At 44.3% G+C, this 16,051-nt stretch overlaps 1 protein-coding gene across 2 annotated transcripts in view; it reads right to left on the bottom strand.

Annotated features, from left to right (window-relative positions):
* The window catches only part of LOC140386687 (NADPH--cytochrome P450 reductase-like), a 90,650-nt gene extending 82,961 nt beyond the window's left edge, over positions 1–7,689 (bottom strand). The window contains exon 1 of one of the 2 annotated variants that reach the window (XM_072469244.1): positions 7,488–7,689. In XM_072469244.1, coding sequence (XP_072325345.1) covers positions 7,488–7,681 — 194 coding nt within the window. In that variant the 5' untranslated portion in view covers positions 7,682–7,689. Of the gene's footprint in view, positions 1–551; positions 714–7,487 lie in introns of those variants that run through there. The other variant, XM_072469246.1, reaches the window with a different exon arrangement.
* Positions 7,690–16,051: the final 8,362 nt, after the last annotated feature.

Genomic DNA, 16,051 nt, shown 5'->3' with positions numbered 1-16,051 from the left:
TCAAACAACAATCAAGAAGCTCGGCACTATCCAGAACAAAGCAGTCCCCTTGATTGGCACCCCATCCACCATCTTAAAACATGCACTCCCTCCATCACTGACGCAGAGTTGCAGCAGTGCGTACCATATACAAGGTGCGCTATAATAACTCATTAAGCCTCCTTTGACAACACCTTCCAAACCCATTACCTCTACCATCTCGAAGGGAAAGGACAGCGGGAACATGGGAATATCACCAAGTTCCCCTCCAAGCCACACACCATCCTGACTTGGAACTATCAACCATTCCTTCACTGTCGCTGAGTCCAAAGGCCTGGAGTCACTTCCCTAGCAGCACCGTGGATGTACCTACACATCAAGGACTGCAGTAGCTCAAGAAGACGACTCACACTCACTTAGAGATGGAATTAGGGATGGGCTCCAATGCTCACATTCCATGAACGAATGAAACAAAACTCAATTTGAACATTCACTACACTAGCGCACAGTCAACACAAAGCAGCAAATTATTACAGCGGTGCTATCTTTAGCATGAATTAGAAAACACCAACCTGCTTGGATCTGCTTCCTGCTGCCGAACAGAGAATATGCAGCCCATAGTTCCAGTTACAGGTTTCTCAGCCTATCACGCAAGTTACGGTCTGGGCAGAACACCCCAGTATATATGCCAAGCTTTTCCGCTATTCCGATGTTACAGACCACTCATCCTAGCGGAATCAAGATCCTTGAATACAACAGTGAGAACCTCCAACTCCCCAATGGAATCCCTCATGTCAGCCGAACTGATTCGTGATCCATATTTGCAGGGATACTGCACGCCTGCCAAGATCCACTGACACTCGAGTGGCTGCATTAACAAATAATTAAATTCTAGTCGCTGGCAGCCCTGTCCATCGATGTAGAAATCTTTTTGCAATATGCCCTGCTTCTGCACTTGTGTCTCCCATAGCAACAGCCACATCACATCCAATGACTTCCCGAGGAAAATAACTGAGCTGAAAGGCAGCTGTTTCAGAATTGAACAGTGGAGGCCTGCTGCTATGGTTACCTCTAATCCATCATAAAAGATTCCCACTCATGACATCTCTCCCATTCTTTTCACTGCCCCAACGAATGATGCATCACATCAGACGATCACAGAAAACAAAAATGTCAGGCGACAATCACACTTGAATCTAAGTACTCCACTGCCCTGGCTAACCTATGTGCAAAAATTTTAAAAGGGGGTTGTTTCTCTGGGACTTATTTTACAAATGGTCCTTGCTGAGCTAATTGTACAATGATACGTGTTTTCAAAGGACGTACATACGTTCTGGTCATCTCAATCGCATGTGAACAGCAGCTTTCCCCTCCTCCTACCATGATCACTTTATATAATAATCGCTTATTGTCACAAGTAGGCTTCAATGAAGTTACTGTGAAAAGCCCCTAGTCGCCACATTCCGGCGCCTGTTCGGGGACTGAACTTAAACCAGACTGCGCTAACAAAGATCCATGATAATCTGGAGGCAAATTGCAAGCGACTTGTTTTCATCCCGAGTGGGCGGGGCAGCACTGCAATGGAGGAATTTGAACAAGAAACCGCATCGGAGCCTTTAGCTTAAACTTCTACATTTACCAAAAGGTTCAAGTTGCCTCCGCCACAAGGTAATTCCCTCGTCCAGGACGTGCTCGGGAAGAGGGATCCTGGCACAGCAATGCCGTGAGGCGTTTGTGTCAATGAGCAACATCGTCTGGTGGAATGAACAGCTCAATGGATTCGACACACGTCTTTCATCATCAAGATCCAAACCAGTCAGTTGCAATGTAAGCCGGCTAGTCTTTGGAGATCCAGTGTGAAAATATATTTGGATAGTCTCGACCAGCATGGAGGGGATATGGATTAATATCATCAGTCTGGCTCCAGGAAAATAGGAGCAGCAGTAGCCATTCAAAACTCAAACCTCTGCTCAATAATTCAATTGAAACCGTGTCAGATCTTTACCTCAACACCATTTACCCAACATAGCTCCATATCCCTTGGTATCACCACCCAACAAAAATCTATCATCCAGTCCTAAAAGTTTCCAGAATCCACAGCCTTTAGCAGGAAATAATTCCAGATTTCCACTACCAGTGTTTGTGGGGGGGGGGGGGGGGGGGGGTAGGGAGGAGATGGGCCTCCTCTTCAGCAAAATGCTGTGGCTGCTGGAAATCTGAAACAAAGGCAGAAAATGCTGCAAATACTCAGCAGCTCTGGCAATATCTGAGGAGAGAGAAAGAGGTCATTTCAGGTCAATACCCTTCAATAAGAGTATTCCAGTGTTTCCTGACTTTATTTTCACTGAAATGGTCCTCAGCCATTTCCTTGTTCCCCGTTATGAATTCCGCTGTTTCTGACTGTAGGAGGCCTACATTAGTTTTCAATCAATCTTCTTTTTACATACCTACAGAAACTTTTACAGTCAGTTTTTATGTTCCCTGCTAGCTTACTTTCACATTGTATTCCCTTTCTTAATCAACCCCTTGGTCTACCTTCGCTGAATTTTAAACTGTTCCCAATTATCAGGTCTATTGCTTTTTCTAACTAATTTGTATGCCTCCTCTTTGAATCTGATACTATCTCTAATTTCCTTTAGAAGCGCCAAATAGTTAACCCCCAGAACCCAAAGATGTGCAGGTGAGGTGGATTGGCCACACTAAATTGCCCCTTAATTGGAAAAAATTCATTGGGTACTCTTAAATCTTTTTTAAAAAGCACCAACTAGGAATAAACAACTTTATTTAATAAACAAGAGAAAGAAAAATTTTCTCCCAGAGGTTCAGGAGTCTTTGGAACTCCCTTCCTCAAAAGGTGGCGGAAACAGTTTTTGAATATTTCTAAGGCAGATTTAGACAAATTCTTGATAAGCAAGGGGTGGGAATGTGGATTTGAGGTTACAAATCAGATCACGCATGATCTTATTGAATGGCAGAGGATGCTTGAGGGGCCGAGTCATCTAATTCTGCTCCAAATTTCTACGTTGCCTCAGAGGGGATGAAACAAAGGTTCTCAAGATTGATTTCAAGGATGAGGGGACTGTCCCGAGGACAGTGGGATGGGCCTAAACTCCTAAGGAGTTGAAAAAAATGAGAAGTGATCTCATTGAGACATTGGATTTCATTTGTCACATGTACCGAGGTACAGTGAAAAGTATTGTTCTGCGTACAGTCCAGACAGATCATTCCATACATGAAAAAACAAAGGACATACATAAATACACAATGTAAATACATTGACACAGGCATCAGGTGAGGATACGCTGCAGTACTGCTCAGCAGAGAAGATGTGAGAAGAGATCAATTCAGTCCATAACAGGGTCATTCAGGAGGCTGGTAACAGCAGGAAGAAGCGGTTTTTGAATCCGTTAGTTTGTGTTCTCAGACTTTTGTATCTCGTTCCCGGTGGGAGGGAGGATAACCCGGGTGGGAGGGGTCTTTGATTATTGTGAGATTATTGAGAGAGGAGTGGACAAAGGTAGATGCTGGAAGGACTTTTCCACTGGCTGGTGAGTTTCTAACTGTGGGTCCCAGTCTCAGGAAAAGGGGTCGACCATTTTGGAGACACATATCTTAAGATTCCAATGATTTTGAGCCATATCCTCTTGCCTCTCATCAAGTGGAGGGCTCCACGTTTCCTTCCCAGGACTGGATAATATCACTGTCCCAGTGCTGCCAGATCCTAACATTCATTTAAATCTTGCCAGATACCCATTCCCATACATCACAAAGGCAGCCAGGCCCCAGTTAACTTGAAATATTGCTAAAGAGCTTAACCCCTCCTGGGTCTGAGCCTCTTAGCTCTGTATTAACTTGCCTATCGGGCTGCTATCCTATTGCATACAAACATTAAGCTGAAAGATAACAATGGAGTGCAGCAATAATGAAACTTAGAAACACCAGAAGATGTTCAAACAAGTGTCCCGTCCAGAAGACAGGAGGAAAATATACATCAACCTGGCTACTTTGTAAAATTATTTTATTTTATAATAATTATAAAAAATGGACAAAGGGAAGTACCAAGGTGCTGGTTTGTTTGTGCCAGGGTCAGTCCCTTAAGGGGTGGAGGAAAGGCTGGGGGGGGGGCGGCTCAAGCACCCTTGAGGCAAATGAGGTGCAGTGGGTGGGGGGGGGGTTGGGTCCGGAGGCTGTGGCAGGGATGGAAAGATAGGGGCGCCATTTTTACTCATGCAGGAAAATGAACTAAGTGCAGCCTCGGCGGGGCATTCCTCGCTGAGGCCAAAAAAAAAACAGCGAAGAGCCATAAATGGTGGCATCGTTCTCAGTGCCTGCAACTCCCTGCTAAACGGGTGATGGAGAGTATGGAGGCGATGCAGGTAAGGAAGACACTGGGAAGGATGAGTTCCCGTGGGGTTTTAAGTTTGGGGGGGACCAGGGGTCACTGTTGGTGAGGGCATACAACGAGGCTAGGGCGAAGGGGGAGCTCCCCCCTACACGATCACAAGGCATCCATCTCTGAGATCGAAAAAGGAAAGGGACCAGAAGCAGTGTGGGTCGTACCACCCAATATCGCTATTGAATGTAGACGCCTAGTTTCTGGTGAAGGGGTTGGCTTCGACAATTAAGGGCTGCGTTCCGGGGGTGATAGGTGAGGACCAAACGGGGTTCATGTAAGGGAGACAGCTGTTGACGAATGCGAGGGGGCTGCTCAATGTAGTTATGGTGCCTCTGGAGAGGCAGGTGTGAAGATGGTAGTGGCGATGGACGTGGAGAAAGCTTTTGAGTGGGTGGGGTGGGAATATTTGTGGGAGGTGCTGGGGCGGTCCGGCTTCAGACAGGGATTTGTGGACTGGGTCCGGTTACTGTACAAGACAGCCGTCACAAGTATGCAGACGAACCGGGTGAGTTCGGGATATTTTGGGCTGCATCGGGGGCACGGCAGGAGTGCCTGTTCTCCCTGTTGCTCTTTGCCTTGGCAATAGAGCCACTGGCATCAAGCACAGGGTTTCACTATATGCGTAAAACCTGTTGTTATGTATTTCAGACCCATTAGGTGGCATTGGGGGCATTATGGGGATTTTGGAAAACTTTGGCTGGCTCTCTGGGTACAAATTAAACATGGGAAAGAGCGAGGTATTCCCGATTGAGGCCAGAGGGCACGCGTGAAGGTTAGGAGAGCTGCTGTTTAACCCAATGGGGCCGAGTTTTAGATACCTGGGCATTCAGATACACCGGGTCTGATGCAGTTGCAAAGTTGAATTTGACTCGGCTGGTGGAGCAGATGAAGGGGGACTTCAAGAGGATGTGCTACCATTGTTGCTGGCGTGACGGGTGCAGACAGTAAAGATGACGGTGCTGCCAAAGTTCCTGTTCGTATTTCTGTACCTCCCAATCTTTGTCCCGAGGTCGTTCTTTAAAAAAAGGTTAATGTGCTGATCTCTGGGTTTGTTTGGGCAGGGAAGACGCTGCAGGTCAAGAGGGCTTTTTTGGAGCAGGGGAGAGAGTGAGAGGGCTGGCATGGCCGAATATAATGAACTACTCCTCAGTGGCGAACATCACCATGATTAGGAAATGGGTAAGTGGGGGTGGGGGCGGCTTCTAGTAGGGAAACGAGCTTAAGAGCATTGTTAACAGCCCCTCTGCCGTTCTCACAGGTCAGGCACTCCTTGAGCCCAGTGGTGGTGTTGTCCTCGAGGATATGGGCAGTGGAGGCAGCATTTGGGACTGGAGAGTGCCTCTGTGTGGGCACCAATTTGTGACAACCATAGGTTTGTACCGGGGCTGGGGGCTACATTCGGTTTCAGGGAGTGGAGGCAGGCAGGGATTCAGCGATTCAGCGACCTGTTTCTAGTGGGCAGTTTCCACAAAATTGGAGAATCTGAAGGAAGAGTATGAGCTGCCCAGGGGGAATGGTTTCAGGTACCTGCAGGCGTGGCAATTTGTGAAGAGAGGTGGCGTCTTTTCCTGGGTCACCGCCCTTGGTGCTGCCGAAGGAGGAGGTAGGAGAAGGTGTCTGATGTCTACAAGGAGCTGATGTATTGGGAGGGGGCCCCGGCAGGGGATATAAAGCATAAGTGGGAGGAGTAGCTGGGAGGGGTGGTGAAGACCGGGACGTGGGCTCAGGCCCTACGGAGGATGAATGCGTCCTTGTCATTCAGTTTAAAGTAATTCATAGGGCACATATGACAGTAACGCGGATGAGCAGATTTTTTGAGGGGGTGGAGGATAGGTGTGGGTGGTGCGCAGGGAGGCTCGCGAATCATGTCCACATGTTCTGGGCATGTCCGAAGCTAAAGGGGTTCTGGCAGAGGTTCGCGGACCAAGGTGCTGAGGGTGAAGGTGACCCCGAGTCCAGGGATAGCGATATTCAGAGTGCTGGAAGACCCAGGAGTCCAGGGGGTGCGAGAGGGGGATGTCTTGGTCTTTGCGTCTGTTAGCCCAGAGATGGATCTTACTTGGATGGAGGGACTAAGCTTCCGAAAGTGGGGGTGTGGGTCAGCGGCTTGGCAGAATTCCCGAGGCTGGAGAAAGTCAAGTCCTGAGGGGGTCGGTTGATGGGTTCGCTTGGAGGTGCAAGCCGTTTATTGACTTCTTTAAGGAGGATGGAGGAGTCAGCAAAACAAAAAAGAGGGGGAGAAAAAAAAAGAGTGGGTATTGGTTATTTATAATGTTGTAGAATTCTGCTTCAGTTTGTTTTTATGAAAATGCCTGAATAAAATACTTAAAGAAAGGAGAGAAAGTACAACAAAAATGTGTAGTTTATAGTGTCTTTAATGTAGTAAAATGTCCATAAGGCACTTCACAGGATTGTTATGTCACAAAATTTGACATCAAGCAACACAAGGAGATATAGGACCGATGGTCAAATGCTTGGTCAAAGAGGTTTAAGTGGTACCTTAAATGGAGAGGGAATCACAGTGCTTGATGTCTGAGCAGTTGAAGGCACAGTCACCAAGAGTAGAGCAATTAAATTTGACAATGTGCAAGAGGGCAGAATTGGAGGAGCAAAGATGAGTTGTAGGGCTGGAGGAGACTGCAGAGATATGGAGGGACGAGGGAAGAGGCCATGGAAGGATTTGAAAACAAGAAGAGAATTTTGAGACTGAAGTATGGCTCAACTGGGAGCTAATGTAGGTCAGCAAGGACAGGGCAAAATGAGATTTACTGTCAGTTCAGCAGTGTTTCAGAGTAGGTCAAATTTATGGAGGTTGAAAGATGGGAGTTTGGCCACAAATACTTTGGAATAATCAAGTCTGGAAGTAACAAAGGGAGAGACAAAGTCAGGATATGTTAAGGAGTTTGAATACGACAGTCTCGGTGATGGAGCGGATCCGCGCGATCAAATTTGGCATTGAGTTGTAAAAAATAAATCTGGGTCGAGTTCCAGATAGCTGTCATGGACAGGAAGAAAATAAACTACAAAGCTACATTATTTTTGTGGAGTTCTCCGAAAGACGTCAATGAGTTCCTGCAAAATACTGTCCAGGCATTCTTGTTTAAACACTTACTGTGGCTGGAGTGTTTTGTAGTCTGGGATTTCCACCTTTTTCTTTCTGAAGACAAACCAATAAATTGCAAACCCAGCAATAAGGGAGAATAGAAAGATGTCCAGCGTACTAAAGAACGATTCTTCCACCACCAGAGAAGACTCGGCAGCACTGTCTGCTGTTGATGTCCCAGGCTCCACTTCAGAAGAATCCATGATTGAAGCTGCCAAAACAAGGGGAAAAAAAGGTCACTTTTGGGAAAAGCCGATTTCTGCTTTTAAATTTTCCCCAACAAACTTCCTTTTCCAAAACGGTCTTCATTGGCAAAAGACTTGTGCCACATAACATTAGAAGAGACAAAATCCGGATGTCTCATTCAGTGAGATATGGGGGCAGGGGAAGGATTGAATACAATACTTCCATTTGTCAGGGAGACCAAAAACTAGGAATTATTAATACAAGATAAATATGAAATTCAGGAGAAAATTCTTCACCCAAACAGTGGTTAGATTGTGGAACCTGCTAGACGAGTAGAGGCCCAGGCGAACAGGACAGAAGGGGCTGCTGGATAAGCATGAGGAAGAAAGGAGCAGAAAGAAATGCTGTCTTTCATCACTATATTTGATTTTGAGAATCGAAGAGGTGAAACTACAAGGATTACATTGATACCAAACCAGAGATCAATGAATCTCAGACTCCTGCTGCGAGGTTGGCAGAGTTGGGCAATGAACCCATGCCACAATTAAAAACAGGTTTATTCATAAACAGCTTGGCAATGTCATTAGGGAATTGTCCTTTCACTTAAACTCAAAGCCATTACAAAAAAGCTCAACCATAAATAATTGTTTCCAGGGTGGCACAGGGGTTAGCACAGCTGCCCCACGGCACTGAGGGCCCGGGTTTGATTCTGGCCCCGCGTCACTGACAGTGTGAAGTTTGCACACTCTTCCCGTGCCTGCATGGGCCTCACCCCCAAAACCCCAAAGATGTGCGAGATGGTGGCAAGGTTTTTTTTTAATGCCTTCAATACAAGGACAAAATTTAGACACCGCATTTTGGCATGAAAAGACAAAACAATACCACTTGAATTCCCCATATAATGCTGTCAAATCTTGAATGCCAAGGACACTGGTTTGGAAACAGCTTTGCACTTTTATATCAGAGGTTGCAGCATATTTGGAGTAATGCACTGCACTGCTGCTAACTCAAATCCTACTCAGAACACAGATACACAAGCAGAGACCTGGCAAGCAGGGCAGGGTCTTCCATTCATAACAAACCTTTCATAACCTCAGTACAGCCCAAAGTGCTTCACAGCCAACAGAGTATTTTTGTTGAATGAACTATGAGAAACATGACAATAGTTTCTGCACAGTATTTTTCTTTCTTTTTAATTCCCCTTATGGATCTTTCACGTCTACCTGAAAAAGCAGACGGGGCCTCGCTTGAACGCCTCATCGGAATGGGGAATGGGCGCACCTCTGACAGTGCAGCTCTCCCCCTCACTGAAGTGCGAACCTAGATTATGTACTTCATCGCTGGAGTGGGGTTTGATCAGAGTGAGCTAACCTACTGAGACACAGCTGACAGGCTGTGAAATAAAACTCTGACCTGCGGAGGTATCAAGCTTAAAAAGAGCGGCAGTTCTATAAAAACCAAAAACAGCAGCTCAGCTGGAGTGTGCTCTGTAGTAAACCATTACGAGATTGTGATATTGGGATTACTTTACATAGTTATCAACATACCTCAGGATGTCAGTTATCTGGAGCTGGTATGTAAAATCAGAAGGGCCAGCGTGGACAACGCATGCACGTTATGTTTAGGCTAAACTCTTACACTGATCACCCAGGGAGCTTTCAAACATAAATGTTGTGTCTGCAATGTAGTTTGTCTGCTTTGTTCTTTACAGCAATCCCTCCTACTTCCACAAGAATAAGCTATCGTCCTTCAGGGTGGGAAGGCTGCAACTGCTGCTGACGTAGCTCGGTATAGAGTAACAGAAGGCGGAATTGAACCTCCACTTGTTTGCCCTCTTCTGCATTTCTTCAAGAATATATCGCTGAGTCATTGCCTGATGGGCAGTTTTACTGACTAACAAAATTCAGCTGCCCAAAGCATTCAGATCTCAGATTTGGATGCATGCCCACAAAGTCTGAACATTACCCTGCAGATGCAGATTAATTCAACAATTCTATTTAATTGTTATGGGACACTGTCTGGAAATATTGAACAGTTGTCTTTCCGCTCCCCTCCCTAGTGGGACTCGTGTCACGGTGAGCTGAAGGAAACTCAAATAGCTTCATCACAGAGAAGGACAAATTCAACAGTAATAAATCAAACAAGAGTATCTACTCCACAGGAACTGAACAGAGACAAAGCTGATCCAACTCTGAAGGACATAAAAGATTTAATCGCTACACACTATTTAAATACATTCTAAGACACACAAGGACAGAGGGGGTACACAGCCATGTGCAATGCCAGATACCTTGTTTACAATCACCAAGAATAGTCTGAAATTGGAGAACTGAAACAGCTGACACAAAATTTGAGAAAATAGGAACAGAATTCAGCTCCCGAGCCTGTTCTTCCATTCTATTAGATCACGGCTGATCATAATCTCAATTCCAATCACATTTAGAAGGGCAAACTCCACAACTGTAATGGTCCTTTTGCTATTAATAGTTCATTAATAATGCCAGTGACAGCATTTAAGTTATTGGTCATTAAAAACTAATTTGCTCACAAGATTCATTAACGGAGACCACATACACCAAAAATATAATCCAGAATGATTCAACAGCATTTTTCCTCAGATCTAAACTTCTATGCCTCTATACCACTGGGGACAATGATTTTGTCGATAAAGGATTCACTATGCCTAGTGCCGTTTTATTTCTTTGCTACCACATCTCCTCCTTTCCCATTTCCATTTGGAGGAAACGATTCATGCTTTGGTCAAGTATCGTAGATGTAAAAGGCCTTTCGAATACCTTAGAAAGTGCCCAACATTCATGCTAGGGATGGTAGTCAAGTGGTTACGAGTTGCTGGATTGCTAGTCCAGTACCACACAAAATGGCATACCACAAAATTAACTCTGTTGGCAGTGGCAGTAACCGTAGGAAACAGGTTGAAGATAATTGACAAATGAATGAGTAGCGAGATGAATTTAAAAAATATATATACTAATGGGGCGAGTTAGGATGATCTGGAATTTTGAATTCCTCTCTGGACACAGGGGAGGTGCCAGAGGATTGGAGGACAGCTAACGTGGTTCCACTTTTCAAGAAGGGTGGTAGAGATAAACTAGGAAATTACAGACCAGTTGAGTCTCACATCAGTGGTATGGAAACATTTGCAGAAAATTCTAAAGACAGAATGAATCTTCTCTCTAAAAGGCAAGGTTTGATCAGGACAGTCAGCATGGCTTTGTCAATGGGGGGTCATGCCTAACAAATTTGATTGAATTTTTTGATGAGGTGATCAGGTGTGTAGATGAGAGTCGTGCAGTTGATGTAGTTCATTTGGATTTCAGAAAAGCCTTTGGCAAGGCCCCACATGGGAGACTGACGAAGGTAAAAGGACATGGGATCCAAGATAACTTGGCAAATTGGATCAGAATTTGGATTAGTGGCAGAGGGCTGGTGTCCAGCGGTGTACCACAGGGATCATTGCTAGGTCCCTTATTGTTCGGGATATGCGCAAACGATATAGATGAGATTGCGGGGGGCTTGCAATGATGACACAAAGATTGGCAGGGTGGTTAATAGTGAGGATGAAAGTCTTAGGTCGCAGAAAGATAGACAGCACTTTGGAAGGAGTAACATGACAAGGGAGTACTCAATGAATGGCAGGACACTAGGAATCACAGAGGAACAGAGGGACCTTGGGGTGCTTATCTACAGATCCCTGAAGACGGTAGGACAAGTTTATAGGGTAGTTAAGGCATACAGGACACTTGCCTTTATCAGTCATGGCATAGATTATAAGAGCAGGGAAGTTATGTTAGAGCCATACAAGACTTTGATTAGGCCACAGCTGGAGTACCATTTGCAGTTCTGGTCGCCTCACTATAGGAAGTATGTGATTGTACTGGAGACGATACGCATGAGATTCACTAGTATGTTGCCTGGGATGAAGCATTTGAGTTATGAAGAGAGGCTCAGGTTGTTTTCTTTAGAGTAGAGGAGGCTGAGAGGGGCCTGATTGAGATTAGGAGGGGTGTGGACAGGGTAGATAGAAAGAAACTGTTTCCCTTAGTTGAAGGGTCAATAACGAGGGGGCATAATTTTAAGGTGAGGGGCAGGAAGTTTAGAGGGGATTTGAGAAAAAATTTCACCCAGAGGTTGATGGGAGTTTGGGAACGTACTGCCTGGAAGAGTAGTAGAGAGTGGAAACCTCACAACCTTTAAAAGGTAAGTGAATGAGCACTTGAAATATCATAAAATTCAAGGCTATGGACCAGGTGCTGGAAAGTGGGATTAGAGTACATTTAGTGTAAGTTTTGTCAGGGTAGGTTTGATGGGCCGAAGGGCCTATTCTGCGCAATATGATTGACTATCCAAATGGACAGCAGAACATAGTAACTCACAAAAGGGATCTTGATATGTACTTGAAAGAGAAATATCTGGAGGAGCATCATGAAAGAGCAAGGAGTGGGGCTAACTACATGGTTCTTTCAAAGTACTGGCACAGACATAATGGGCCAAATGGCCTCGTTCTATGCTATATCAAACAATTCATCTGGAAATCTGGTAAATTTATGGGCCAGCACCAGAAAAACAACCAGGAATACTGCTGTACTGCTGCAAATACCCAACTGGCTCACCAACATCCTTCAAGGAAAGGAAACCAACCACTTGGTCTTGTCTACTTGTGACTCCAGTCCCATAGTACATGATTAATTCTTAATATCTTCAGGGCAACTAAGGATGGGCAACAAATACTTCATTTTGTGAGTGTCTCTACATCCCAAGAACGAATAATGAAGATCAAACGGCCTTGATGATTGCAGCTGTCCTATTTTAAGGGACTTGCAAGAACTGGTCAACTATTATAATGACCATTGGATTATGTTGGGAAAAATAGATATAAATAAAACAATTATAATAGTACTAAATCCCAGAACCAAGTTAATAGTCATATTATTTGTGTTATATAAATTTAGAGTACCCAATTATTTTTTATCCAATTAAAGGGCAGTCTAGCGTGGCCAATCCACCTAACCTGCACATTTTTTGGTTGTGGTGGTGAAACCCAGGCAGACACCGGGAGAATGCGCAAACTCCACACAGACAGTGACCCGGGGCCGGGATTCATACCCGGGTCCTCAGCGCCGTAGGCAGCAATGCCTATCACTGTGCCACCTTGCTGCCCCAAGCAGTCATATTAAATTAACTTGCCAAGTTGGTGAACTTGCCAAGATTTTTTTTAAATACCAACAGCCAGGATGATATTTCTTCATCTGGGCAAAGCTGGTCTAGTAAAAAAGTGGTAGGAGCTTGTGTTGGCAGGCCTGAAAGTTGGCTAAAGCACCATGGCTATTACACCTTCAACACAAGAAGAAAAAAAATTCCACGTCATTTATTTCTTTGCTGTTTTATGCGAGCTTATTGTGTAAATTGGTTTCTGCTTTTTCTACATTATAACAGTAGCTGGACTTCAGAAATGTGCTCCACTTGTTGCAAGATGCATTTGGACATCCCAATGCCATAAGAGGTGCTTTATAATCCTATACAGGCAATGCAAGCTGTGTGTTTAAAGCGGTTGACCAGTTGTTAGCCCGAATAGTTCCACATTTGACAGGCTTTAAATAATTACACTTCAAAATGATTCTGGGCTAAATGTAGTTCAAAATGTCACATGCAAGTTATTCATAATTTCCCAATTCGAACTGCACCAGCAATTTCAACACACGCCGGCATATTACTATGACACAGCACTTCATGTAGACTTTAGTCACCCAAATACGTTTTACACAAGATTAGAAAATGAACTGATTGTAGTATTTTATATTCCACTTCGTCATGATCTAATCTGCAGAAGTAATGATAATGAGCCTTGATTTTCCTTTTATTTTAAAGATTTCTCTTTAGAAAAAGTAAAAAATGAACCAGTTGCACAATCACTCTCTAGGCACATGGCTGCATGACGAAGGAATTTAGACACACGTTATCACAAGATACTAAACAAATTTGGCACGTGCAATCTTGGTGAATTTTTTTTTTTTTTTTAAATGAGCGGAAGGGTAAATTCTTCCAATGTTAAACTTTTTGCTCTCAGTGAAATATCTTTGGAAGGCAAAGGAATCTAGGGTAACCTAACCCAATTAGTGTTATATAGTGCATTTACCATTTAATAATAGTCTTTATTGTCACAAGTATGCTTACATTAACACTGCAATGAAGTTACTGTGAAAAGCCCCGAGTCGCCACTTTCCGGCGCCTGCTCGGGTACACAGAGGGAGAATTCAGAATGTCCAATTCACCTAACAGCAGGTCTTTCGGGACTTGTGGGAGAAAACCGGAGCACCTGGAGGAAACCCACGCAGGCACAGGGAGAACGTACAGACTCCGCACAGACAATGACAAGCCGGAAATCGAACCTGGGACCCTGGTGCTGTGAAGCAACAGTGCTAACCACTGTGCTACCGTGCCACCCACTATTTTAGATAGATCCAGGGTGTTTTTCAAACAGGCATGGAGAAAATGTGATGGGTCAAGAAGGGAATGATTAAGACGGGGGACCATAAACTTGGTCAAAAGGAGACGATTTAAAGAAAATAAAGAATTTATGAATTGAGGCAAGGCAAGAGGTTTTTTTTCAGGGCGTGGAAGGAATTTGTCAAAGTATTCTTTATATAAAGTGCTATATTTAAATGTGAAAGCTTGATGTTGACACAGGTAAAGCTGATAAAGCCTTAAAATCTACTCAGTTAGTAAATGGCAGGTAATAAATGGCAGGCTTTTGACATAGGAAGAGAGGGCACAAAATACAATTCGACAAGATGAATGACAAAAGAATATTTTCCCAAACAATTTGATTTTCCATGGAATAATAATCCCACCATTGAATTGCATATACTAAACAAAAAACGGAGAATCTCACGTAATTAACAACAGTTTGTTCAGTTATTGTAAAAGAGTGATACTGATTGTAAGTAATACTTCCTTGCACCATGAGATGCCTTTAGCAGTACAAGCCACCCAAGGACTAATCAGGATTTGGTTATCTGGCAAAATAAAGCCTGAGACTAACACCAAGTACTCACAATTGAGTCAGGAGATTGGTTTCCCTTGCTGGGTTCTCAACTTTAACATTCTCTCCCCCCACCCCCCCCCACCCTTTGCTCGCTGTATTTTGGCAGAAAGGAAGGCAGATGCTGATCAAAGCCAGATGACACAAGTGCACAATTTACTGGAGGACACCGAATACTTGTTTGGACAAGGAGGTTTGCAAATCCAGTTAATTTGCTCAGATATTTAATATTCATTTGTGAAGCATTTTAACTGCTAATTTTATCGAGTAGGAAGTGCTTGTCGACATAGATATCTGTCTGAGACACCCAGCTGTCAGGAAATACTACATATTCGAATACATTGCAAGAGGAAGACTATTCACTGGAAGAAAATCTCAAGCTGCCGGTGTTTAACTATTGTTTAGTGGCAAGATTTATGGTCCCAAAATCAGCCATGTACCCAAAGGGCCAATGGAACAAACCTGATGAAGGGACAATCCATGTCCATCTCACAGGTCACCCAGTAACTGAAAGGTACCCATCAGAAATCATTTCATAGGATATCATAGAATTTACAGTGCAGAAGGAGGCCATTTGGCCCATCGAGTCTGCACCGGCTCTTGGAAAGAGCACCCTACCCAAGCCCATACCCCCACCCTATCCCCATAACCCAGTAACTCCACCCAACACTAAGGGCAATTTTGGACACCAAGGGCAATTTAGCATGGCCAATCCACCTAACCGCACATCTTTGGACTGTGGGAGGAAACCGGAGCACCCGGAGGAAACCCACGCACACACGGGGGAGAACGTGCAGACTCCGCACAGACAGTGACCCAAGCCGGGAATCGAACCTGGGACCCTTGAGCTGTGAAGCAATTGTGCTAACCACTATGCTACCGTGCTGCCTTAAGTAATACTTCCTTGCACCATGAGATGCCTTTAGCAGTACAAGCCACCCAAGGACTAATCAGGATTTGGGAGAGGTGGTCTTACAACAAAGAGAATGGTAATTAATTACAGATTAAAAACAGCTGCGGCAAAGCCCCATTAAAGATTTACAACTTTGGGATGCGTGGAGTGTTTCTGTGTCGAGTGTGCCTCCTATAATGTCGCACAGGAATAAAAACATAGCTGCCATTCAAATCAGAAAGGAAATGTTAGATTATTAAGTAGTGTAAAAACATGACGTATGTATCTTTTATCCTCTTTCCCATCTTCCTATACCATCTTTTCTCTGGTCCACATGCACCCCCTTTTCATTCTTTGCGGCTACATTCTCTTCCTATTTTATATTGATTTATAGTACGAGCGAAAGTCCTCTTCTAAACAAGGTGGCTTCGATTC

This window comes from Scyliorhinus torazame, chromosome 12 (assembly GCF_047496885.1).
Source record: "Scyliorhinus torazame isolate Kashiwa2021f chromosome 12, sScyTor2.1, whole genome shotgun sequence".
Lineage (NCBI taxonomy): Eukaryota > Metazoa > Chordata > Chondrichthyes > Carcharhiniformes > Scyliorhinidae > Scyliorhinus > Scyliorhinus torazame.
This window is presented reverse-complemented; position numbering and strand designations above follow the sequence as displayed.